Source organism: Macaca fascicularis, chromosome 19 (genome assembly GCF_037993035.2).
Source record: "Macaca fascicularis isolate 582-1 chromosome 19, T2T-MFA8v1.1".
In the NCBI taxonomy this organism is placed as follows: Eukaryota; Metazoa; Chordata; class Mammalia; order Primates; family Cercopithecidae; genus Macaca; species Macaca fascicularis.
In genome coordinates, this window is record NC_088393.1 from 55,872,797 (window position 1) to 55,899,677 (window position 26,881).

The window sequence follows — 26,881 nt, forward strand, 5'->3', positions numbered from 1 at the left end:
TAGTACTTATTTATATTCATTCAATTGGTGTTTTACAAAGGTTCTTCATGAAATGTTATTGTTATTATTATTTTTCTGACAGAGTCTCACTCTGTTGCTCAGGCTGGAGTGCAGTGGCGCAGTCTTGGCTCACTGCAAAGTACCTCCTGGGTTCAAGTGATTCTCTTGCCTTGGCTTCCTGAGTAGCTGGGATTACAGGCGCATGCCACCATGTCCAGCTAGTTTTTGTATTTTTAGTAGAGATGGGGTTTCACCATGTTGGCCAGGCTGGTCTCAAACTGCTGACCTCAGGTGATCAACCCCCCTTGGCCTCCCAAAGTGCTGAGATTACAGGCGTGAACCTCTGCGCCTGGCTGAAATATGATTATTTAATCACAGAGCTCTTGCATGCATCTTTCTGTAGATTTATTTCTTGTACTTCATTGTTATTATTGTCTGATATTTCACATGGTATTTTAAATTTCTTATTTTTAAAAAATATATTTGTCTTGTACATAGGATTCAGTTGATCTGTTTATTTTGTTTCCGGGAACCTAGCTCAATTCTTCTGAACTCTCATAACTTATCTGAACATTGTAAATTTGAAAATGAACATAGTTCATGGTGCTAAGCCGACGAGCGCCCCCTCCTCGGCACTCCACACCCCTCTCCGTGTCTCACTTCCTCTGCCGCCCCCTGGTGGCCGTCCTGGCCCTGGGTCTCCCCACAGCGGGTTCTCTGACCCTGTCCTGGTCCGGTTTAGCAAATGCTCTAATCCTCTTAGGCCAGGCCAGCCTCAGCAGAGCAGAGAGAGAATTAGATCAGATGTGGGGGGAAGGGAGGACGGCTGTGCGTGTGTGCCGGGGACAGACTCCCAGGATGTAATGAAAGCTCCTCCTTATCTAGCCGACCCTGGTAGTAAAATACACATAAAAACACGGAAACTTCACACCAGTCAGACTCTGACAGTGTGGGAAGAGTAGGGAGGAATCTAATCCATCTATTGTAGGTGAGGGAGTTCCTGTGGACATTCTGGCGGCATGCGGGGAGAGGTGGTCCAGTCTGACTGTAGATTCAGAATCACATCCTGGGCCTGGGGGAGGGGGATGGTGGTGCTTCAGGGCCCTGCAGGCATATCAGTGAATGGAAAATGGATTAGTTTATTAATGAGTGAAGATGGAATTTGCGTGTGCCCTGATTAGCTGAATAGAAAGTGAATGGATTAAGTAGAACAGAATTCCTCTCTTTTTCATCTCCTCAATTCTTTTTTTTTGGAGACAGGATTTCACTCTGTCACCCAGGCTGGAGTGCAGTGTGGTGCAATCTCGGCTCACTGCAACCTCCTCTCCCAGGTTCAAGCGATTCTCCTGCCCCAGCCTCCCAAGGAGCTGGGATTACAGGTGCCCGCCTACCACGCCCGGCTAATTTTTATATTTTTAGTAGAGATGGGGTTTCACTATGTTTGCCAGGCTGGTCTGGAACTCCTGACCTCAGGTGATCCACCTGCCTCGGCTTCCCAAAGTGCTGGGATTACAGGCGTGAGCCATCACGCCGGGCCATGGATTAGTTGTTAATGAATGAAGATTGAGTTTGCATGTGCCCTGATTCGCTGAATAGAAAGTGAATGGATTAAGTAGAACAGAATTCCTGTCTTTTTAATGTCCTCAATTCTTTTTTTTTTTTTTTTTGACGCGGAGTCTTGCTCTGTGCCCCAGGCTGGAGTGCAGTGGCGCGATCTCGGCTCACTGCAAGCTCCGCTCCCCCGGGTTCACGCCATTCTCCTGCCTCAGCCTCCCGAGTAGCTGGGACTACAGGCGCCCGCCACCTCGCCCGGCTAATTTTCTTGTATTTTTAGTAGAGACGGGGTTTCACCGTGTTAGCCAGGATGGTCTCGATCTCCTGACCTCATGATCCGCCCGTCTCGGCCTCCCAAAGTGCTGGGATTACAGGCTTGAGCCACCGCGCCCGGCCATGTCCTCAATTCTTCTTGTTTTTGGAGACAGGGTCTCAATCTGTCGCCCAGGTTGGAGTGCAGTTGTGCAATCTCGGCTCACTGCCACCTCCGCCTCCCGGGATCAGGCAATTTTCCTGCCTCAGCCTCCCTAGCTGTGACCACAGGCGCCAGTCACCACGCCCAGCTAATTTTTGTATTTTTAGTAGAGATGGGGTTTTACCATGTTGGCCAGGCCGGTCTCAAACTCCTGACCTCAGATGATCCACCCACCTTGGCCTCCCAAAGTGTTGGAATCACAGGCATGAGTCACCGTGCCCAGCCTCAATTCTTATTTTTGGAGACAGGGTTTTGCTCTGTCACCCGGGCTGGGGTGCAGTGGTGCGATCTCAGTTCACTGCAACTTCTGCCTCCCGGGTTCATGCGATTCTCCCACCTCAGCCTCCTGAGTAGCTGGGACTACAGGTGCATGCCACTGCGCCTGGCTAATTTTTTTTTTTGTAAAGACAGGGTTTCTCCATGTTGCCCAGGCTGGTCTCAAACTCCTGAAATCAGGCAATCCTCGAGCCCATGTCTCCCAAAGTGCTGAGACTACAGGCAGGAGCCACCGCTCCTGGCTATATCTTCTCCATTCAATTTCCCTCCTTTTTCACCCAAGCAATGCCAGCCCCCTTCACTCCCTTCCAAATCCGAAAATGCCTAGGGAGTTTTACCATCTCCTAGGAAGCTCTCCCGCCTCTCATCATCATCCCAGGCTGTGTTCTGGGCATCCCCAAGGGAAACATCTGAACTTCTCACTGGGCCAAGGAAGAAGGGACGAGGTGACTTTCAGAAGGCAGGCCTTGGAAATTCCCCATGTCTGTCTTGGCAACAGCAAGAATTTCTCTTTGTTTTCCTGCCTGTAGCCAAAAAGCGTAACATGAAAGGATTCAGGGTACATATGAGAACAGGTCATTGTACCTTCGACAAATGGGTCAAGTTTAAGCTTAATACCGTCCTGCATGCTCCGGGATGGAGATGGAGACAGTGCAGGTTGAAATGTCTTTGTCTTGTAAGGATCGGAGAGAGGGGGGCCATCGTGGTTTTTTTTTTGTTTTTTGTTTTTCTTTTTTTTTTTTGGAGAGGGAGTCTCACTCATTCTCCCAGGCTGGAGTGCAGTGGAGCGATCTTGGCTCACTGCAACCTCTGCTTCCCGGGTTCAAGTGATTCCCCTGCCTCAGCCTCCTGGGTAGCTGGGATTACAGGTGCCTGCCACCACCAAACCCAGCTATTTTTTTTTTTTTTGAGATGGAGTCTCGCTCTGTCGCCTAGGCTGGAGTGTAGTGGCGCGATCTCGGCTCGCTGCAACCTCCGCTTCCCGGGTTTACGCCATTCTCCTGCCTCAGCCTCCTGAGTAGCTGGGACTACAGGCACCCGCCACCACACTCGGCTAATTTTTTGTATTTTTAGTAGAGATGGGGTTTCACCGTGTTAGCCAGGATGGTCTTGATCTCTTGGCCTCATGGTTGGCCTGCCTCGGCTTCCCAAAGTACTGGGATTATAGGCGTGAGCCACCGCACCCGACATTTTTGTATATTTTGTAGAGATGAGGTTTCACTGTTTTCCAGGCTGGTTTTGAACTCCTGATCTCATGTGATCCTCCTGCCTCAGCCTCCGAAAGTGCTGGGATTACAAAGTGCGTGAGCCACCGTGCCTGGCCAAAACCTCTTGCTTTAACACCCAACTTCATCCTAGGTCCCTGGATCTAGTTTCTGATTTTCTTTTTTTTTTTTCCTTTTTTTTTTTTTTTTTTTTTTTTTTTGAGATGGAGTTTTGGTCTTTTTGTCCAGGCTGGAGTGCAATGGCGCAGTCTAGGCTCACTGCAACCTCCACCTCCCGGGTTCAAACGATTCTCCTGCCTCAGCCTCCCGAGTAGCTTGGATTACGGGCGCCCACCACCACGCCCAGCTAATTTTTTTTGTAATTTTAGTAGAGACAGAGTTTTACCATGTTGGCCAGACTGGTCTCAAACTCCTGACCTCAGGTGATTGCCCGCCTCAGCCTCCCAAAGTACTGGGATTACAGTCGTGAGCCACCACACTCGGCCTGATTTTCTTTCTTTCTTTCCTTTTTTTTTTTTTTTTGAGACAAGATCTCACCCTGTCACCCAGGTTGGCGTGCAGTGGTGATTTCCTTCCTTCCTTCCTTCCTTCCTTCCTTCCTTCTTTCGAGACAGGGTCTCATTCTGTCACCCAGGCTGGCGTGCAGCAGTGTGATTACAGCTCACTGTAACCCTGAACTCTCGGGCTCAAGCAGTCTTCGTACCCCAGCCTCCCTAGTGGCTGTGCCTACAGCCATGTGCCACCAAGCCAGGCTAATTTTTAATTTTTTTTCCTGCAGAGATAGGGTCTTTCTATGTTGTCTGGGCTGGTCTCGACCTCCTGGGCTCAAGCAATCCTCCCATCTAGCTTCCTAAAGCACTGGGATTATAGGTTTGAGCCACGGCGTCTGGCTTGCCCCATCTCTTAAAAAAATAATAATAATAATAGTGAGGTTGTTGGGATGGGGCACCAGTATGTTTTAAAGCTTTGAGGCAATTCCAATGTGCAAAACTTGAGTACTGCTGTTCTCGGTCAAATCCCTGCCGTGGAGTAGACAAAATCCTGAGAGATGATGCGTAACCATCATTATTAAGAAGACACCAAAGCCAGTTTGGTGGCTCATGCCTGTAATCCCAGCACTTTGGGAGGCCAAGGTGGGCAGATCACCTAAGTTGAGGAGTTTGAGACCAGCCTGGCCAACATGGTGAAACCTCCTCTCTACTAAAAATAAAAAAATTAGCCAGGTGTGGTGGTGCACACCTGTAATCCCAGCTACTCGGGAGGCTGAGGCAGGAGAATCACTTGAACCGGGGAGGTGGAGGCTGCAGTGAGCCAAGATTGTGCCACTGCACTCCAGCCTGAGTGACAGAGTAAGACTCTGTTTCAAAAAAAATAATAATAATAAAAAACCTTTATTTTACTAAAAGAAAAGTCAAAATTGCCTTATCTGATTGTCCCTTTCACAGAAATCCACCTAGATAAAAATCAAGTGCCACAAAGAGAAAGATGTGAATGGTCATTATTTTATTTTATTTATTTATTTATTTTTGAGCCAGAGTTTTGCTCTTGTTGCCCAGGATGGAGTGCAATGGCTTGATCTTGGCTCAAGATCAAGATCAACCCGAGAGGCGGAGGCTGCAGTGAGTTATGATCACACCACTGCACTCCAGCCTGAGCAACAAAGCAAGACTCTGTCTCAAAAAAAAAAAAAAAAAAAAAAAAAAGTATATTTTCTAGCTGTTTGGCTTAAGCTTAAATTACACAAGTGGAAAGAAATAAAATGTTGGCCGGGCGCGGTGGCTCAAGCCTGTAATCCCAGCACTTTGGGAGGCCGAGACGGGCGGATCACGAGGTCAGGAGATCGAGACCATCCTGGGTAACACAGCGAAACCCCGTCTCTACTAAAAATACAAAAAAAAAAAAAACTTAGCCGGGCGAGGTGGCAGGCACCTGTAGTCCCAGCTACTCGGGAGGCTGAGGCAGGAGAATGGCATGAACCCGGGAGGCGGAGCTTGCAGTGAGCTGAGATCCGGCCACTGCACTCCAGCCTGGGTGACAGAGCGAGACTCCGTCTCAAAAAAAAAAAAAAAAAAAAAAGAAAGAAATAAAATGTTGCCTCTGTATCTTTTCCATGTTTTTCTCCTACTTGAATATGCGGTGTCTCTCCCCCATCCCACCTGGAGGTCTCCTGTGTGGAAGGAACCAGCTGGTCTAGGTGGTTCCAGGGGACACCCCAGGACCAAGCTCTGGCATGATCCACCCGCCTCAGGCATGAGCCACCGGGCCTGGCCTGTGAATGGTCATTATTTTTATATCAAATGAATACAGTAGCCACCAGTAAATTCATTAGTTAAAAACGTTTTCAGCTAGGCATGGTGGCTCACGCCTGTAATCCCAGCACTTTGGGAGGCTGAGGCAGGCGGATCACGAGGTCAGGAGATCGAAACCAGCCTGGCTAACACGGTGAAACCCTGTCTCTACTAAAAATACAAAAAATTAGCCGGGCATGGTGGCGGGCGCCTGTAGTCCCAGCTGCTTGAGAGGCGGAGGCAGGAGAGTCGCTTGAACCCAGGAGGCGGAGGTTGCAGTGAACCGAGATTGCACCACTGCACTCCAGCCTGGGTGACAGAGTGAGACTCTGTCTCAAAAAAAAAAAAAAAAGGCCGGGCGCGGTGGCTCAAGCCTGTAATCCCAGCACTTTGGGAGGCCGAGACGGGCGGATCACGAGGTCAGGAGATCGAAACCAGCCTGGCTAACACGGTGAAACCCCCGTCTCTATTAAGAAATACAAAAAACTAGCCGGGCGAGGTGGCGGGCGCCTGTAGTCCCAGCTACTCGGGAGGCTGAGGCCAGAGAATGGCGTGAACCCGGGAGGCGGAGCTTGCAGTGAGCTGAGATCCGGCCACAGCACTCCAGCCTGGGCGACAGAGCGAGACTCCGTCTCAAAAAAAAAAAAACAAACAAAAAAAACCAAAAAGGATTTTCAAGGCCAAGTGAGGTGGCTCACGCTTTCTAATCCCAGCACTTTGGGAAGCCGAGGTGGAAGGATGGATTGAACCCAGAAGTTTGAGACTGGCCTGGGCAACATAGTGAGAGCCCGTCTCTACAAAAAATTAAAACATTAGCGAGGTGTGGTGGCACCACCTGTAGTCCCAGCTACTCGGAAGGCTGAGCGGCAGGATCCCTTGAGCCTGGGAGGTCGAAGCTGCAGTGAGCTGTGGTGGTATCACCACATTCCAGCCTGGATGACACAGCAAGACCCTGTCTCAAAAAAATTTCTTTCCCAAACTCCCATTTTAACAGACTGTTTCTGCCGGGTGCAGTGGTTCACGCCTTTAATCACAACACTTTCGGAGGCCAAGGTGGGCGGATCACTTGAGGTCAGGGGTTTAAGACCAGCCTGGCTAACATGATGAAACCCCATCTCTTCTAAAAATACAAAAATTAGCCTGGCATGGTGGCTGGCGTCTGTAGTTCCGGCTACTTGGGAGGCTGAGACAGGAGAATCACTTGAATCCGGGAGGTGGAGGTTGCGATGAGCCGAGATCGTGCCACTGCACTCCAGCTCGGGCGACAGAGCAAGACTCCATCTCAAAAAAATAAACCCCAAAATAACAAAAAACCCCAGACTGCTTCCTTGTAATTCTTCTAAAGAAAATGCCTGACAGGAAATAACTTAAGGATATTGTGGGTTTTTATTGTTGTTACTTCGAGATGCAGTTGTGTCCCTAGAGACACAGTGGGGTCAGATCAGAGATGGGGTTCATTCAGGGGCACCCCCAGAACTGGGAGAGTCCTAGGCTTCCACTTACCTGTTGTGATGCTCCATGGCCACCAGGGGACAACAGTACATCACTGTTCCAGCCCAGGGAGCGGCCAGCCAGAGCTTGGCCCTGGGGTGTCCCCAGGAGCCACCTAGACCAGCTGGTTCCTTCCACACAGGAGACCTCCAGGTGGGATCGGGGAGAGACACCCCACATTCAAGTAGGAGAAAAGCATGGATAAGACACAGAGGCAACATTATATTTCTTTCCACTTGTGTAATTTAAGCTAAAGCCAAACAGCTAGAAAATATAATACTTTTTTTTTTTTTGGAGACAGAGTCTTGCTTTGTTGCTCAGGCTGGAGTACAGTGGTGTGATCATAACTCACTGCAGCCTCCGCCTCTCGGGTTCAAGCGATTCTCCTGCTTCAGCCTCCTGAGTAGCTGGGATTACAGGTGCCCACCACCACGTCCGGCTAATTTTTGTATTTTTAGTAGAGACGGGGTTTCACCATGTTGGCCAGGCTGGCCTCTAACCCCTGACCTCGAGTGATCTGCCCACGGCCTCCCAAAGTGCTCGGTTTACAGGTGTGAGCCACCGCACCTGGCCTTATGTAAGTTTTAAAAGCCTCCATAAACACCATTTTTTTGTATATGGTGTAACAACACAGAGTAAGAGGATAAAATTAGATTGAAATTACCCTCCTTAAGGTTAGAGTAATAATAAATTGTGGAGATACATGTGACGAAAATAAATGGAACCTTAAGTGCTTCTGTAATTTTATTTCTTATTTTTATTACTAATTTTTGCTCTAAAATCTGTCACTGTAGCGATTTATTTTTATTAAAAAATGTTTAGACATCCTTTTAGGTAGTACATACATTATTCCTGTAGCATTCTGTAAGTTGGAAATATTGCAAGCATTTAAAAAAGTCTGGGATGCCGTGACTCAGCTCACTGCAACCTCTGCATCCCTGGGCTTTGAACCCTGGTTCTCTGAACCCTGCTCGTTTTTTTTTTTTTTTTTTTTAACACAGACTCACACTGTGTCACCCAGGCTGGAGTGCAGTGGTACGATCTTGGCTCATTGCAATGTCCGCCTCTTGAGTTCAAGCGATTCTCCTGCCTCAGCCTCCTGAGTAGCTGGGACTACAGGCACGTACCACCACACCCAGCTAATTTATATATTTTTAGTAGAGATGAGGTTTCATCATGTTGGCCAGGATGATCTCGATCTCCTGACCTCGTGATCATCCCCCAACCCCCCGACCTCCCAAAGTGCTGGGATTACAGGCGTGAGCCACCGTGCCCGGCAGGAAGCCTGGTAACTTTTAACAAGGAAGGGATCAGAGATGCAGAGGTTTGATATTTAAGGCTTCAGGATAAAATAATAAGTCTTATGCAATGACCCCCAGTTGGGTACATGTACAAGGACAGGAGAACCAACGTCATTCTCCATATAAGATCCAGAGTGTTTTGGACGCTATTCCCAGGGGAACAGCTCTCGAGGAAGATCTGTCATCTTCTCTTGGAACAGTTTATCAAACGCTTCAGCCTGGGCCACTGTGAGGTGATTTTTCCAGTCCCCAGATATGCCTGGAAACATGAAGCAGAAACTCAGGTCACATCACACATCTCCTTGGTCCGTTCCCACCAGGCACCTGACATGGACACTGTCGATAACACAGCAGAATGGCCGATGGTTCATGGTGGGCCTTTGTCCTGCCTGGTCACATAGTCATTCACCTAGCTGGAAACGATTTCCTACCTTCTCCTCTCTCCCATCCATCCTGTGTACAATTCCTCAGCAATAATGTCAGTATATCATCTGGTATGTCCAGAATCGAGTCACGTCTCACCACCTCTGTTTCTACCACATTGACCTAAGCCAACATCATTTTTCACCTGGATTATTGCAGTACACTTATAACTGGTCTCTGCTCTTTTTTTTTTTTTTTTTTTTTTGTGGAGACAGTCTTCTTTTTCCCCTAGGCTGGAGTGCAGTAGCGCCATCTCGGCTCACTGCAACCTCTGCCTCCTGAGTTCAAGCATTCTCATGCCTCAGCCTCCTGAATAGCTGGGATTACAGGCACCTGCCACTACACCCGGCTAATTTTTGTACTTTTAGTAGAGATGGGGTTTTGCCATGTTGGCCAGGCTGGTCTCGAACTCCTGACCTCAGGTGATCCGCCTGCCTCGGCCTCTCAAAGTGCTGGGATTACAGATGTGAGGCACTGTGCCCAGCCTGGTCTCTGCTTTTGATCGTTCTTTTTCATAAGTTAGTCTCCGCATGGCAGCCCTCATGATCCCAGATCATGTCACTTCTCTGCTCAGATTCTCCGAGGACTCTCAGTTTCACTCAAGTACAAGTGCTGGAGGCACTTACGGGGTTCCAGGTGATCCAGCCCTTGTGGCTTTTCTGAGCTCATCCCCTAAAACTACCCTCTCCATCACTCTACTCACACGGGGACTTCTGATTCCGCCTCAAACATGACAGGCATCCCCATTCCTCAGAGAATTAGTGTCCCACACTCCTTCTCCTTGGAACACTGCTGTCTCAGACTGGCCCATGACTTGCCTATTTGCCTCTTTCAAGTCTTTGTTCCAATTCAAGTTTCTCAGCGAGGTTCTCTCTCACCACCCAATTTAGAGTTCACTCCCCATCCTTGCTGTCTTTCACCTCATAACACATATCATGTAGGACAGGCTCTGTGTATTTTCTTTCTGTGGTGTACGTGTATGGCATGTATCCCTAATATAGATAAGTTATACGAAGTCTCAACATTTCAACGTTTACTTTTTTTTTTTTTTGAGACGGAGTCTCGCTCTGTCACCCAGGCAGGAGTATAGTGTTGTAATCTCGGCTCACTGCAAACTCTGCCTCCTGGCTTCAAGTGATTCTCATGTCTCAGCTCCCCCAAGTAGCTGGGACTGCAGGTGTGCGCCACCACGCATGGCTAATTTTTGTACTTTTAGTAGAGACAGAGTTTCACCATGTTGCCCAGGCTGGTCTCAAACTCCTGAGCTCAAGTGATCCACTCACCTTGGTCTCTCAAAGTGCTGGGATTACAGGCGTGAGCCACCGTACCCGACCAACGTTTACTTTTACAATTGCCCAAGAATCTGGGTCATTTGAAGGATTTAATTCTTTCCTCCGTGGAGCACTGTCCCAGATGTATTAGAACTGTAGGATTTTGGAAAAATGGATTCTTTTTTTTTGAGCCGGAGTTTCACTCTTGTTGCCCAGGCTGGAGTGCAAATGGCATGATCTCGGCTCACTGCAACCTCCTCCCCCCAGGTTCAAGTGATTCTCCTGCCTCAGCCTCCTGAGTAGCTGGGATTACAGGTACCCACCACCACGCTTGGCTAATTTTTTGTATTTTTAGTAGAGACGGGGTTTCACCGTGTTAGCCAGGCTGGTTTCGAACTCCTGACCTCAGGTGATTCACCCGCCTTGGCCTCCCAAAGTGCTGGGATTATAGGCGTGAGTCACCGCACCTGGCCCTGGAAAAATGGATTCTTTCACCGCATGCAATAGACATTTCCATTCATCTTGGCACCTTACAGTGTCTGACAGCAAAGTCTCCCCTCTCTCCCTTTTCCAGATGAAGCCTTCCTTCACACATTTCTTTGTCCAGGACAGAGATCTCTACCCTTACTCATCAGTGGGGCAGCCGCACTGTAGCCATCCCCAACCCCGTCCTTGTCCTCGTTTCTCAGGTGAATCACAGCTCGTAGGTCTGGCAAGCGTTGCTCGTTTACCTGGTCACTGTTTGTAGAATGGATAATGCTCATGTCACATTCGGAGGAGAGAGAATCTGAATGACCTCACGTAAGTCAGATAACCTTCCCAGGCGGAACCAACTTTCCCTACGCGCCTACAGCCCACATCGGTACCACGAGAAGAGGCTCCCTGATGAAGCCACGGGACAAGTATTCTGGGTGATGAGCAAATAAAGCTGACAAATTAGCCGAGCGCCGTGGCTCATGCCTGTAATCCCAGCACTTTGGGAGACCCAGGAGGGTGGATCACAAGGTCAGGAGATCGAGACCAGCTTAGCTAAGATGGTGAAACCCCGTCTTTACTAAAGATACAAAAATTAGCTCAGCACGGTGGCGTGTGCCTGTAATCCCAGCTACTCAGGAGGCTGAGGCAGAAGAATCACTTGAACCCTGGAGGCGGAGGTTGCAGTGAGCTGAGATCGCACCACTGCACTCCAGCCTGGGCGACAGAGCAAGACTCCATCTCAGAAAAAAAAAAAAAAAAAAAAAAAAAAAGCACTCTTTCATCTCCACTGTTAGCACCCAATTGTGACCATAGGCATGTGTGCCGTGTATTCTGGTATATTTGGAAACGAAAGGATTTTCTTTTACCTTTTCTCAGAAGTTGTGCTTTCTCCTCTACAAAATCAACACTCAGGAGGGAAAAATTGGACATCTTGTTTTCTTTCATGCTCTGAAAGGAGCTGTTCTTGAGAATTAAGTTCAGTTCTTCGGGTTCTAACGTCTTTCCCAGGAACTGACAGATCTTCTCTACAGTTCTTCTTGTGTCCTAAAAAAGAAAAATCAAGAGAGAGGATACAAAAGAGAAAAACAAGGCTGGGCGTGGTGGTTCATGCCTGTAATCCCAGCACTCCGGGAGGCTGAGGTGGGTGGATCTCTTGAGATCAGGAGTTCGAGACCAGCCTGGTCAACATGGTGAAACCCCGTCTCTACTAAAAATACAAAAATTAGCAGGGCATGGTGGTGGGTGCCTGTAATCCCAGCTACTCGGGAGGCTGGGGGAGGAGAGTTGCTTGAACCCAGGAGGTGGAGGCTGCAGTGAGCCGAGATCATGCCATTGCACTCCAGCCTTGTGACAGAGTGAGACCTTGTCAGAAAAAAAAAAAAAAAAAAAAAGAAGATGAACTTTGGGAGGCTGAGGTGGGTGGATCACGAGGTCAGGAGATCGAGACCATAGTGAAACCCTGTCTCTACGAAAAATACAAAAAATTAGCCGGGCGCGGTGGCGGGCGCCTGTAGTCCCAGCTACTCGGGAGGCTGAGGCAGGAGAATGGCGTGAACCCGGGAGGCGGAGCTTGCAGTGAGCTGAGATCCGGCCACTGCACTCCAGCCTGGGTGACAGAGCGAGACTCCGTCTCAAAAAAAAAAAAAAAAAAGAAGATGAGAAGGAGGGAACTGCAGAATGAGGAGGAGGAAGAAGAAGAGAGGAACAAGATGCAGACATGAGAATGGATTGAGTTGAATGCAATTAGGAGAAAGAAAGAAAAAAAGGTAAAGAAGAGAGGGCATGAAGTATGTAAAAGACGCAAGGATGGGTTGGGCGCCGTGGCTCCTGCCTGTAATTCCAGCACTTTGGGAGGCTGAGGCAGGCGGATCACTTGAGTCCAGGAGTTTTAGACCAGCCTGGGCAATATAGTGAGACCCTGTCTCTACAAAAAATACAAAAATTAGCCAGGCATGATGGCGCACACCTGTGGTACCAGCTACTTGGGAGGCTGAGGTGGGTGGATCACCTGAGCCCAGGAAGTTGAGGTTGCAGTGAGCTGTGATTGCACCACTGTACTCCAGCCTGGGCAGTGGAGTGAGACCCTGTCTCGAAAACAAAACAAAACAAAACCAACCGGAAAACCACAAAAGATGCAAGGATCATTGTGGATTTTCCTGTGTGGTAGAACTTAGGACAACTTAACAATAAAACACAGAGCCTCGGGTTTCCTAAGAGACGTTTAGAGAGGCTTCTAGACAGTAATCAGGGTTAGCAAGGAGAGGTTCAGGGAGAATCTGACAGAGACTTAAGGGCTTAGATTTCAAATCCCAGCTGCGCCGTCAGATAGTACTGTTTCCCGTAACTAGCTTTTGAATAACATACAGAGATTTACAATATCTTCTTATATTTCATCTCAATAATTGGACTAGGTTCATGATCCTGGGAGATTAAGATAATAGATTTTTATTTGTAAGATTTTATTTATGTATTTATTTAGAGACAAGATATCACTCTGTCGCCCAGGCTGGAGTGCAGTGGCGTGATCTCAGCTCACTGCAACCTCCGCCTCCCAGGCTCAAGCAATTCTCCTATCTCAACCTCCTGAGTAGCTGGGGTTACAGGCATGCACCACCACTCCCTGCTAATTTATGTATTTTTAGTAGAGAGGGGGTTTCACCGTGTTGGCCAAGCTGGGCTCCAATTTCTGAGCTCAGGTGATCTGCCCGCCTCAGCCTCCCAAAGTGATGGGATTATGGGCGTGAACCGCCGCACCGCACCTGGCCAACAAAATGGATTATTGTAACCAGAAGGACTTTATTTGAATCGTAGGCCTTACTCTTAGAATCTATCATGCTTTAATTGTTTTCTCTATTTCACAAACTTTGGTTATCTAATAAGAAGAGACACAACTGTGGAAATAACTAAAATAAGTTCATTGTGTGATCTGAAAGGAAAATCCCAGGAAAGTATGGGATCATGTATCTGAGGTAGCCAACCAAACTTGTTACAAAGGGCTTCTTCTTTTTTTTTTTTTTTTTTTTTTTTTGAGTCGGAGTCTGGCTCTGTCGCCCAGGCTGGAGTGCAGTGGCCAGATCTCCACTCACTGCAAGCTCCGCCTCCCGGGTTCGCGCAATTCTCCTGCCTCAGCCTCCCGAGCAGCTGGGACTACAGGCGCCCGCCACCTCGCTCGGCTTATTTTTTTTTGTATTTTTTAGTAGAGACGGGGTTTCACTGTGTTAGCCAGGATGGTCTCGATCTCCTGACCTCGTGATCCGCCCGTCTCGGCCTCCCAAAGTGCTGGGATTACAGGCTTGAGCCACCGTGCCCGGCCTACAAAGGGCTTCTTAATAGAAATGAAATTCATTCCAGCTTGGCCAACGTGGTGAAACCCCATCTGTACCAAAGACACAAAAATTAGCCGGATGGTGTGGTGCATGCCTGTAATCCCAGCCACTTGGGAGGCTGAGGCATGAGAATCACTTGAACCCGAGAGGCGGAGATTGCAATGAACTGAGATTGCGCTGCTGCACTCCAGCCTGGGTGACAGAGCACGACTCTGTGTAAAAAAAAAAAAAAAAAAAAAAAAGGCTGGTGCGGTGGCTCATGCCTGTAATCCTAGCACTTTGGGAGGCTGAGGTGGGCAGATTGACTGAGCTCAGGAGTTCAAGACCAGCCTGGGCAACACAATGAAACCCTGTCTCTACTAAAATACAAAAAAAATTCGCTGGGCATGGCAGCGTGCATCTGTAGTCCCAGCTACTCAGGAGGCTGAGGCAGGAGAATCGCTTGAACCCGGGAGGCAGAGGTTGCAGTGAGCCGAGATCATGCCACTGCACTCAAGCCTGGGCGACAGAGTGAGACTCCATCTCTTAAAAAAAAAAAAAAAAAAAAAAAAGGCTGGGCGTGGTGGCTCACGCCTGTAATCCCAGCACTTTGGGAGGCCAAGGTGGGCGGATCACAAGGTTAGGAGATCGAGACCATCCTGGCCAACATGGTGAAACCCCATCTCTACTAAAAATACAAAAATTAGCTGGGCGTGGTGGTGGGCGCCTGTAATCCCAGATACTCGGGAGGCTGAGGCAGAAGAATCGCTTGAACCTGGGAGGCGGAGGTTGTAGTGAGCCAAGATTGTGCCACTGTACTCCAGCCTGGGCAACAGAGCGAGACTCCGTCTCAAAAAAAAAAAAGAAAAAAAAAAAAAAAGAAATTCATTCTCAGGCCATAGGCCATAGAGCATTGGACAGTAGGAGCCAGAGGAAGGTGTTGGGATGTGATGTCCCTCAGGTAGAACAAAATCCAATGTTGGTGTTATCTTCTCTTTTCTGTAAGATACCACTAATAGGTCAAGTTCTTTTTTCTTTATTTATTTTTTAAAAATTATTATTATTATTTTTTATTTTTTGAGACAGAGTCTTGCTCTGTTGCCCAGGCTGGAGTACAATGGCATGATCTTGGCTCACTGCAACCTTGGCCTCCCGGGTTCAAGCAGTTCTCCTGCCTCAGCCTCCTCAGTAGCTGGGACTACAGGTGTGCGCCACCACGCCCGGCTAATTTTTTCTATTTTTGGTAGAGATGGGGTTTCACCACGTTGGCCAGGCTGGTCTTGAACTCCTGACCTCGGCCTCCCAAAGTGCTGAGGTTACAGGTATGAGCCACTGTGCCCAACCTTCTTTTTCTTTTTTTTTTTTGAGACAGGGTCTCACTCTGTCGCCTAGCCTAGAGTGCAGTTGCATTATCTCGGCTCACTGCAACCTCTTCCTCCCGGGTTCAAGTGATTCTCCTACCTCAGCCTCCTGAATAGCTGGGACCACAGGTGCCCGCCACCAAGCCCGGCTAATTTTTTGTGTTTTTAGTAGAGACGGGGTCTTGCTATGTCGGCCAGGCTGGTTTCAAACTCCTGGAATCAAGCAACCCACCTGCCTTGGCCTCCCAAAGTGTTGAGATGACAGGCGTGAGCCACTGAGCCCGGCCTCAAGTTGTTCTTTCAATGGCCTAATCACTCAATGGTTCTGAGTATCATTTGACAGCTTTTCCCCTAGGTCACTATTCACTCCAGTACTTGGATCTCAGAATAGTGAGATAAATTGATTGCATGCCTTCATTTCTGTTCATACCAGCCAAGCTGAGATGTCAGACACTTGGAACCATCTCTAGAAATAAACCACTTCTACCCAGTCCCATCCTCTCTTCCAGTGCCCTCTCAATGCTTGGTTATCAGCAGCACCATAGGTCTCGCCCAGAGAAAGTTTTACATACACCAGTGCTAGCAGGAGACATCATACTCTGCCTCAATGCATGGAACATGCTCCTTATTTTAAATTTTAGAGCTGGAGTCTTGCTCTGCTGCCCCAGGCTGGAGTGCAGTGGTGTGATCATAGCTCACTGCAGCCTCGAATTCATGGGCTCAAGTGATTCCCCTGGCCTCGGCTTCCCGAGTAGCTGGAATTAGAGGTGTGCACCCCCACATCTGGCTAATTTTTTTTTCTTTTGTAGACTGGAATCTTGCTGGTCTCAAACTCCTGGCCTCAAGTGATTCTCCCACCTTGGCCTTCCAAAGTGCTGGGATTACAGGATTACAAGTGTGAGCCACTGCACCAGTGCCAAAAAAGCTCTCTAGATTTTTTTTTTTTTGAGACAGAGTCTTGCTCTGTCGCCCAGGCTAGAGTGCAGTGGCACAATCTGGGCTCGCTGTAAACTCCACCTCCCAGGTTCAAGCTATTCTCTTGCCTCAGCCTCCTGAGTAGCTGGGATTACAGGTGCCTGCCACCACACCCGGCTAATTTTTGTATTTTTAGTAGAGATGGTGTTTTACCATCTTGGCCAGGCTGGCTTTGAACTCCTGACCTCGTGATTCACCCGCCTCAGCATCCCAAAGTGCTGGGATTACAGGAGTGAGCCAAAGTGCCTGGCTTAGATGTTTTAAGATAAAATAAGGAGCATGAAGCTTGGGCAAGGGTCAACCAGAAACAGGGCAATGAAGACCAGGGAGTTAATCCCACTCTTTGTGACTCTTCACCAGCCTCCACTTTAACTGAGAGGGTGGCATGAAGACACAGCGCGATGGAGGGAATTTAGGGAAAGTAAGGATGGTGGTGAGAGGGTGTGCACTGACTCTAAAAATGATGGGGTTACCTGTTTCAGCTCCTCGTAACTCAATAACAGAAAGTTTTTCTTCTCTCTCATAGGCATCCAGCCGTGAATGTGGTCAAACCATGACCCATAGATCACTGCATGGAGTGGCAGAAAGAGTGATAGGTTACACATTTTATGAGGGCAAGCATCCAATCTATTATGTTCACTCCCCCACCAGCTTGTTAACGTATAATTGACAAAACTTGAATGAAACTTGGTCAAAGGGTACCAACAAATGGTATATGTTTACAGTATATAACACAATGTTTTGAAATATGTATACATTGTGAAATGACAGTGTATTAGTCAGTTTTCACACTGCTATGAAAAACTGCCCAAGACTGGGTAATTCACAAAGGAAAGTGGTCTAATTGACTCACAGTTCAGCATGGCTGGGGGAGCCTCAGGAAACTTACAATCATGGAAGGGGAAGCAAGGTTACTTCCTCACAAGGCAGCAGGAGGGAGAAGTGAGTGCCAGCAGGGGAAATGCCAGACACTTATAAAACCATCAGATCTCAAATGTGGCACATATACACCATGGAATACTATGCAGCCATAAAAAAGGATGAGTTCATATCATTTGTAGGGGCATGGATGAAGTGGGAAACCATCATTCTGAGCAAACTATCGCAAGGACAGAAAACCAAACACCGAATGTTCTCACTCATAGGTGGGACTTGAACAATGAGAGCACTTGGACACAGGGTGGGGAACATCACACACGGTGGCCTGTCGTGGGGGAGGGGGAGGGGGAGGGATAGCATTAGGAGATATACCTAATGTAAATGATGAGTTAATGGGTGCAGCACACCAACATGGCACATGTATACATATGTAACAAACCTGCACATTGTGCACATGCACCCTATACCTTTTTAAAGTATAAAAGAAAAATTAAAAAAAAAAAACCCTAAAACTCTAAACAAAAAACAAAAAACAAAAAAACCATCAGATCTCGTGAGAACTCACTCACTATCATGAGAACGGCATGGGGGAAATCACTACCATGATCCAATCACTTCCCACCAGGTCCCTTCTACAACACGTAGGGATTATGGGGATTACAATTCAAGACGAGATTTGGGTGGGGACACAGCCAAACCATATCAGACAGAAGCAAGCTAATTAACATATTCATTTCCTCATATACTTACCATTTTTTGTCGGGGCGGTGACAACATTTAAGATGGTTTCTCTGAAACCCCGTCTCTACTAAAAAATACAAAAAGCTAGCCGGGCGAGGTGGCGGGCACCTGTAATCCCAGCTACTCGGGAGGCTGAGGCAGGAGAATGGCGTAAACCCGGGAGGCAGAGCTTGCAGTGAGCTGAGATCCGGCCACTGCACTCCAGCCCCGGGCAACAGAGCGAAACTCCATCTCAAAAAAAAAAAAAAAAAAGATGGTCTCTTTTAGAAATTGTCAAGTATGGAATACATTATTATTATTGTTATTAATTATTATTATTGAGACAGAGTCTCACTCTGTCATCCAGGTTGGAGTGCCATGGAGCGATCTCCGCTCGCTGCAACCTCTGCCTCCTAGATTCAAGCGATTCTCCTGCCTTAGCCTCCCGAGTAGCTGAGACTACAGGCACACGCCACCACACCTGGCTAATTTTTTGTATTTTTAGTAGAGATGGGGCTTTGCCATGTTGGCCAGGCTGGTCTTGAACTCCTGACCTCAGGTGATCCGCCTGCCTCAGCCTCCCAAAGTGCTGAGAGCAGAATGAAGATATTAATCAAGATGGTAGGACTTGATTAATAATTAGAGAAAGGAAAGTGGTGACGGGTCCAGGGGAGTGGGATGGGAAAAGAGGATGCTTATGAAATATTAGGCTCATGCTAGCCTTTGGGTGAGGGGTGGAGTAAGGCAAAGGTGCACTAGAAACCATTTCGCCCATAGGAGAAAGGTGTTCAAAAATTTTTTTTTGAGATGGAGTTTCGATTTTGTTGCCCAGGCTGGAGTGCAGTGGCATGATCTTGGCTCACTGCCACCTCTGCCTCCCGGGTTCAAGTGATTCTCAAGCCTCAGCCTCCAGAGTAGCTGGGATTACAGGTGCCCACCACCATGCCCGGCTAATTTTTTGTAATTTTAGTAGAGACAGGGTTTCATTATATTGGCCAGGCTGGTCTCGAACTCCTGACCTCAGGTGATCCACCGGCCTTGGCCTCCCAAAGTGTTGGGATTACAGGCATGAGCCGCCGCACCCGGCCAGAAAGGTGTGCAAATTTGAGTGTACTGAAATAGAGGCATCGGTGGCTCTCTCTAATGGAGATATCTGTAGCTGGTGTATTGCTGAGAGACACATCACAGCTGAGATGCAGGCCCATAGAGTTTTGAGATCAATTGGAAAGTAGTGAAAAAGCCCAGGAATTCTGCATAACATTTATGTAGCGATCCCAGAGTCATGCAAACAGTTCTGAGACAGATAGAAACAGAACATTAGAGGGGTTTTGGAAAGAGGCATCAGAAAAATATGGCGGAAGGTCAGGACTGTGTCGTCCCGGAAGCCAGTGAAAAACTAACTTCCAGAAATCTACGCATTAGGAGAGTAGAGGAGAATGTAAGTTTCCTGTGCTAGTACTGGAGGTTCTAGAGACTTAGAAAATAGCTAGGATGGTTTATCATGGGGCAAGCTGAGGGGGTGACTAGAGTTCTGCTGCTATGCGGGAGAGTAAGCAAACTTAGCAGATTTGGCTTCCAGAGGTGGTGGACCCTTCAACCCATGGGTTGGTGAGACCTAGAGATGTGAGGCTGGATGTTAAATGAGGTCGGATAGAAGACTCCAGACACCCCCATATTTTGCAAAACACTCACCATTTCCTTGACAGAACCATTCAAAATATTGTTCCCATGACTTTGGTTTCTTAACGAACTTCACGCTATTCCAGAAAAAATAACCAGACACGAAAACATCTCTGGGATTTCTCATGAGATAAATCACCTTACACGGAAAAATGGGAGAATGAAAAATCAGTACAGTCATTCCTCACTCTTATGTATCTTCATAAAAATGGAGAAAATGCCAATTCCTGGATAATGCCTGATAATATCAATGGATTATTTTAATAAATTACTTACTGCATTCACTCATCGAATTTAACGTGCCTGTGAAGCAGTCACAGCACTAGGAATATAACAATGGAAGAAGGAAGCATTGTTCCTTCCCTCTGGGATATTACAGTCCGCTCACAATGGGAAGCAAATGGAAGATTTCCAAAGGTGAGTGATGTATATTTGTGTACTATGGTTTAAAGATCATTAACAGGAGAATAAATTCATAAGTTAAGCTACATTCATAGATATGTAGCAATATTATCCATGTACAATGCCCAAGATCATGGATAAATCTCACAGACATTACTTTGAGTGAAAGAAGTCAGACTTTGGCTGGGCATGGTGGCTCATGCCTGTAATCCCAGCACTTCAGGAGGCCAAATCACTTGAGGTCAGGAGTTCGAGACCAGCCTGGCCAACATAGTGAAACCCTGTGTCTACTAAAAATACAAAAGTTAGCCAGGCATGGTGGCGCACACCTCTAGTCCCAGCTACTCAGGAGACTGAGGCAGGAGAATCACTTAAACCTGCGGGGGCGGAGGTTGCAGTGAGATAAGATCGAACCACAGGCCGGGCGCGGTGGCTCACGCCTGTAATCCAAGCACTTTGGGAGGCCGAGGTGGGCGGATCACGAGGTCAGGAGATCGAGACCATCCTGGCTAACACGGTGAAACCCCGTCTCTATTAAAAATACAAAAAATTAGCCGGGCGTGGTGGCGGGTGCCTGTAGTCCCAGCTACTGGGGAGGCTGAGGCAGGAGAATGGCGTGAACCCGGGAGGTGGAGCTTGCAGTGAGCCAAGATCGCGCCACTGCACTCCAGCCTGGGCGACAGAGCGAGACTCCGTCTCAAAAAAAAAAAAAAAAAAACTTCACACACCAATAAACACCTTCCAGGAAAGTATGATTCTAGAAGCAGTCTGAGCCATGCAAGGTCTGGGCTATGCCTAGTCCCTCTTGCGATCACCCCTCAGCCCCATGGGAGATGCATGTGGCTGCTGATATCAACACATAGCTAAACACAGTAAGACGAAGTGGGTACAGAGCTCAGCATGGCCCCAGAGCAGTCACCCTGGACACAGGCATTGATTGATGAATGCGCTGCTTCCCATGGGAACACCTCTGTGTCTTTTATGTGGCAGGAGGCATTTGTTGAATTTGGATTGGCTAATTAATTTTTAGGGCAACCAAAGGTGGTTATCTAGCAATATCATATGGCTATACATTCTGGTTGGGTGTAGAACCTGGTTTTCTAAGATTCTGGCATTATTGTTTCACCCTATCCCTGGTTTAAATCTGGCTGGGGTAATCTGTGGAATGGTCTACACCCTTGAACTCAAGGACCGTTCTGGGAGCAGCCTCATAGGCATCACCTGACACGGAATCTCAGGTCTCAACAACACCGGCCTGCTGAAGGAGAGTGCATTTCAGCAAGATCTCCAGATGACTTTTAGGCACATCAATGTTTAGAAGTCATTGATCACGGTGGCTCAAGCCTGTAATTCCAGCACTTTGGGAGGCCGAGACGGGCGGATCACGAGGTCAGGAGATTGAGACCATCCTGGCTAACACGGTGAAACCCCGTCTCTACTAAAAATACAAAAAACTAGCCAGACGAGGTGGCGGGTGCCTGTAGTCCCAGCTACTCGGGAGGCTGAGGCAGGAGAATGGTGTAAACCCGGGAGGCGGAGCTTGCGGTGAGCCGAGATCCGGCCACTACACTCCAGCCTGGGCAACAGAGCCAGACTCCGTCTCCAAAAAAAAAAAAAAAAAGTCATTGATCAAACATGTCTTAACCGTTATGCACTGACCTTGGCCTTGGAACTGAAGAATGACTTGGGGAATAACTGGATGGGGAGGTGGGAGGAGAAGAGACGTGGGCCCTCCTCTTCACTGAGTAATTTATACCCCATCTCAGTCTCTACCCAGGGTGATCTCTCCCAGATGGGCACAGATTGGATCCACTTGGGATCCCCGTTGGAGTGAATCAGGCAGAGAATCTCAATCAACCAGTTTGTTCCTGGAGAAAGAAGGAAAAAAGTTACAGTAAAATATACATAACATATAATGTACCATCTCAGCCGGATGCGGTAGCTCACGCCTGTAATCCCAGCACTTTGGGAGGCCAAGGCAGGTGATCATGACGTCAGGGGTTCAAGACCAACCTGGCCAAGATGGTGAAACCCCGTATCTACTAAAAATACAAAAGTTAGCCAGGTGTGGTGACGGGCGCCTGTAATCCCAGCTACTTGGGAGACTGAGGCAGAGAATTGCTTGAACCTGGGAGGCAGAGCTTGCAGTGAGCCGAGATTGTGCCACAGCACTCCAGCCTGGGCAACAGAGCGAGACTCCATCTCAAAAAAAAAAAAACACCAAAAACAAAAACAAAAAAATCCAACGAAAAAGTACCATCTCAACCTTAATTTTTAAAATTATTTATTTATTTATTTTGAGACAGAGTCTTGCTCTATTGCCCAGGCTGGAGTGCAGTGGCATGATCTCGGCTCACTGCAAGCTGCGTGTCCCGGGTTCATGCTATTCTCCTGCCTCAGCCTCCTGAGTAGCTGGGATTACAGGCGCCCACCACCATGCCCGGCTAATTTTTTGTATTTTTAGTAGAGACGGGATTTCACCATGTTAGCCAGGATGGTCTCTAAATCCTGACCTCATGATCCGCCCGCCTCGGCCTCCCAAAGTGCTGGGATTACAGGCGTGAGCCACCAAGCCCGGCCGGGCTAATTAAAAAAAAAAATGTTATTGTAGAGACCAGGCCTTGCTATATTGCCCAGGCTGGTCTTGAACTCTTGACCGCAAGCGATCTGCCTACCTTGCCCTCCCAAAGCACTGGGATTGCAGGCGTGAGCCACTGCAGCCAGCTATGAACCCCTGTTTTTTTTTTTTTTTTTTTTTTTGAGACAGAGTCTTGCTCTGTCGTCCAGGCTGGAGTAGTGCAGTGGCACGATCTTGGCTCACTGCAACCTCCACCTCCTGGGTTCAAGTGATTCTCTTGGTCAATCTCCCAAGTAGCTGGAACTGCAGACGTGTGCCACAACGTCTGGCTAATTTTTGTATTTTTAGTAGAGACGGGGTTTTGCCATGTTGGCCAGGCTGGTCTTGAACTCCTGACCTCAGGCGATTTGCCTGCCTTGACCTTCCAAAGTGCTGGGATTACAGGTATGAGCCACCATGCCCGGCCTGTCAACCGCTTTTAAGCCTACAGTTTCGTAGTGTTAAGTGTTAAGTATATTCCCATTGTTACTCAACCAATCTCCAGAGGATCTTTGTGTTGCAAAACCGAAACTCTATGCAGAGCCAGCACCAACTCCCCATTTGTCTTTCCCTTCAGTCCCTGGCAGCCACCACTGTACTTTCTGTTTCTATGGACTAGATGACTCTAGGTACCTTATGTAAGTGGAATCACATAGTATTTGTATTTTTGTGACTGGCTTATTTCATTTAGCATAATGTCCTTGATGTTTATCCCTGTTGTAGCATGCATGGGAATTTTCTTCCTTCTCAAGGATGAATAACATTCCGTTATATCTATAAACCACATTTTGCCTATTCACTCACCTGTCAGTGGGTATCTCAGTTGCTTCCGTCTTTTGGCTATTTGCTGAAATCCTCTTAATAAGTTTCCATTGCTCTTGGCCTCTCAGGGCCATGCCACTTCCAATGTCTTCAGCCTCAATCCTCACCCCATCCGCAGTGCTCCTACCACCCTCCACCCACAGCCCCACTCCCAGAGACATACGATCCTCATCTTTAAGCCCTTTGAGATTGCCAGGCTCTTTTGTGGTTCCTGGCCATTGTCCCTGATGATTCTCCTATCTGAAAATATCCCTCCCCACCAAGTAATTTCATACTCATTCTTCCCATTTCCATTTAAATGCTATTTCTTCTTTCAGGAAATCACTGGTCATCCTCAGTCATCCTTCCTCCCCCTGCCACCAAACAAACACCTGAATCTGCCTTGGGATTCACTCCTGTGGATGCTCCTAATACCTTCGATTACCCCTCTGAACATTCATCCTACTGCGTAATTTCCTGACTAAATCCTTTTCTCTGATTGTCAGTGGTATTACGCATTCTTCCCTTCCCCTTAAAGCATGGTACACTGTCTGACATAAAGCAAGCACTCCAGTCATGCACCGAATGGACCGCCTTTCTCAGTTCACGATTCTGCCTCCTTACCTGATTTGGGGTAAGTCAATATTATTACATCTTCATCCTTTATCACGAACTCATCACGTACTTTTCTTAAGGTTTCGGATCTGAAACCCATATTAGGGAAAGCTATGCCTTCAAACCATAAGAAATCGTCCGACATCACGATGACTTCTTCCTGCGTGGGTTCCAGCTGTGGACGCCGCTGGAGGCTGTGGCGGCTGCAGGCAGATCAGCTTTTACAGCAAGGAGAAAACGATCTTTAACCTTGTCCCAGCCTGTCACATGTTTGTTGTAAAGTTTACTTGCTGATAAAGAGAGGTATAGTGTGACCTATACTCAAAAGATTGAAGATATTGAGCAATCACGAACTTATCTAGAGACCATTTTAGGGGTCATCTGAGTTTGCGTTCATGAGACTGAACTACAAATTCAATAAGAAACACAAGGACAAATATTTTTTTTTTGATAATATGGGTGAATTTATTTCTTAAGGTTTGAGTGCAAACTGAAAAACAAAGCTTTTCCTCAAGAATCAACACAAAATCTAAACAACCCTGCAATCGTGTATTCTAACAGAAAGCACAAATATGAATACATTATAATTTGTAACTGCATTGAAAAATTAAAATATTTCTCTCCAAATCGAAAACACCACGTAATCTTTATCTGTTCTCATCTTGTTACCTTAGAAACATTTGTCATATGCTATCAGGAAAATATAGGCAAGAATTACTAATCAGTTATTCATGATCAAAGATACATTATTCTCCCTTTCTGAGTCTTTTTGAATCATGTATCTGTACTTCTGAAATATCACATAATTATACCTCCACTCTAGAGAAAAAAAGAGTAAGTACAAATATCAGCAATGTACATATTGTAGTAAATTTTTAAAGTACAGCTTTAGTTGATGACTGACGTGTATGTAATCATTGTGAACAATTTAAATAGGTATAAAAAAGTGAGATCAAAATCTTTAGGCTCAAAGACTTGAAAAGTCACTATGAATATGGAAAGATTTGTTTACATAAACATGTATATTTTTAGATGGAAAATCAAGAGGTAGTGGCAGCTCCCTGGTTCCTTAACAATATTTGGATTTTCACAAAGAATGAGCAGCACTTGCCGGGCTTGGTGGCTCACGCCTGTAATCCCAGCACTCTGGGAGGCCGAGGCAGGCGGATCACCTGAGGTCGGGAGTTTGAGACCAGCCTGACCAACATGGAGAAACCCCGTCTCTACTAAAAATACAAAAAATTAGCCGGGCGTGTGGCTACTTGGCAGGCTGAGGCAAGAGAAACGCTTGAACCCGAGAGGCGGAGGTTGCAGTGAGCTGAGATTGCGCCATTGCACTCCAGCCTGGGTGACAAGAGCGAAACTCCGTCTCAAAAAAAAAAAAAAAAAAAAAAGAAATTAGCAGCACCCAACCTTAAGTGTTAGTTATGTGTTTCCAAAGGACCTCTGCAACAGATCAGTTGGCAGTGTTCTAGCTTTAGGGAGATGGGGGTGGACTGGGGGTGCAAATAATTGAGATAAGATAATGCGGCCGGGCGTGGTGGCTCACGCCTGTAATCCCAGCACTTTGGGAGGCGGAGGCGGGCGGATCATGAGGTCAGGAGATCGAGACCATCCTGGCTAACACAGTGAAACCCCGTCTCTACTAAAAAATACAAAAAAATAGCCGGGCGAGGTGGCGGGCGCCTGTAGTCCCAGCTACTGGGGAGGCTGAGGCAGGAGAATGGCGTGAACCCGGGAGGCGGAGCTTGCAGTGAGCCGAGATTGCACCACTGCACTCCAGCCTGGGCGACAGAGCGAGACTCTGCCTCAAAAAAAAAAAAAAAAAAAAAAAAAAAAAAAAAAAAAAAAAAAAGCATGCACTCACACATTTAAAATCACCATTCTAAAAAATGGTGATTTTTTTTTTAAAAATCACATATTGGAAACATCCAAGAAACTCATTCTTAAGGGACAAACAGCAGGGCAGGAATAGAAGCTGAATAGAAATCTACTTGATAATAATGGTTTTTCACTCTTCAAAGGCAAGTTGGGAAGAATGAGAATACTCACATACACATAACTTCAGGGAAAATGTGCCTGGAATTATACCTTGCAAAACACTGAAGAGAAATCTTTACAAAAACCTTCATTCTTGTTTATAATACTTGATTTTTCCCTTATTACCACCCTATACATAGCATTTAAGTATTTTCTTTATAAATATTTTAGAGCAAAAAGAATTTATTTTGTTGCAATGGTGGTCCACATCTGTACAAACAATGTAAGCAATATATATATACACACACATATATATTCATATATATAAAATGATTACAATACAGTGCAAAGAATAGTATTAAGAATTTTTGCATTTTACATATTAAGAATTTTTGCATTTGTGATTGTGGTTCAAGTATGAATATCTATTGGGGATATATAATCCCAGGTTTTACTTTTTAAATTTTATTTATTTATTTATTTATTTATTTATTTATTTTGAGATGGAATCTTGCTCTTGTCACCCAGGCTAGAGTGCTATGGCATGATCTCAGGTCACTGCAACCTCTGACTGCCTGGTCCAAGCAATTCCCCTGCCTCAGCCTCCTGAGTAGCTGGGATTATAGGTGTGTGCCACCATGCCCGGCTAATTTTTGTATTTTTAGTAGAGACGGGGTTTCGCCATGTCGGCCAGGCTGGTATCACACTCCTGACCTCGTGATCCACTTGCATCGGCCTCCAAAAATGTTGGGATTACAGGCGTG

General features: G+C 47.0%; 1 protein-coding gene across 1 annotated transcript; it reads right to left on the bottom strand.

Annotated features, from left to right (window-relative positions):
• Positions 1 to 7,902: 7,902 nt before the first annotated feature.
• SULT2A1 (sulfotransferase family 2A member 1) lies at positions 7,903 to 24,410 on the bottom strand. Its single transcript, NM_001319603.2, is given in 6 exon segments — positions 7,903 to 8,870; positions 11,649 to 11,826; positions 16,897 to 16,991; positions 19,715 to 19,841; positions 21,764 to 21,972; positions 24,147 to 24,410. Coding segments are annotated over 6 exon segments (858 nt in total). The 5' UTR covers positions 24,283 to 24,410; the 3' UTR covers positions 7,903 to 8,757.
• Between the last annotated feature and the right edge of the window lie 2,471 nt (positions 24,411 to 26,881).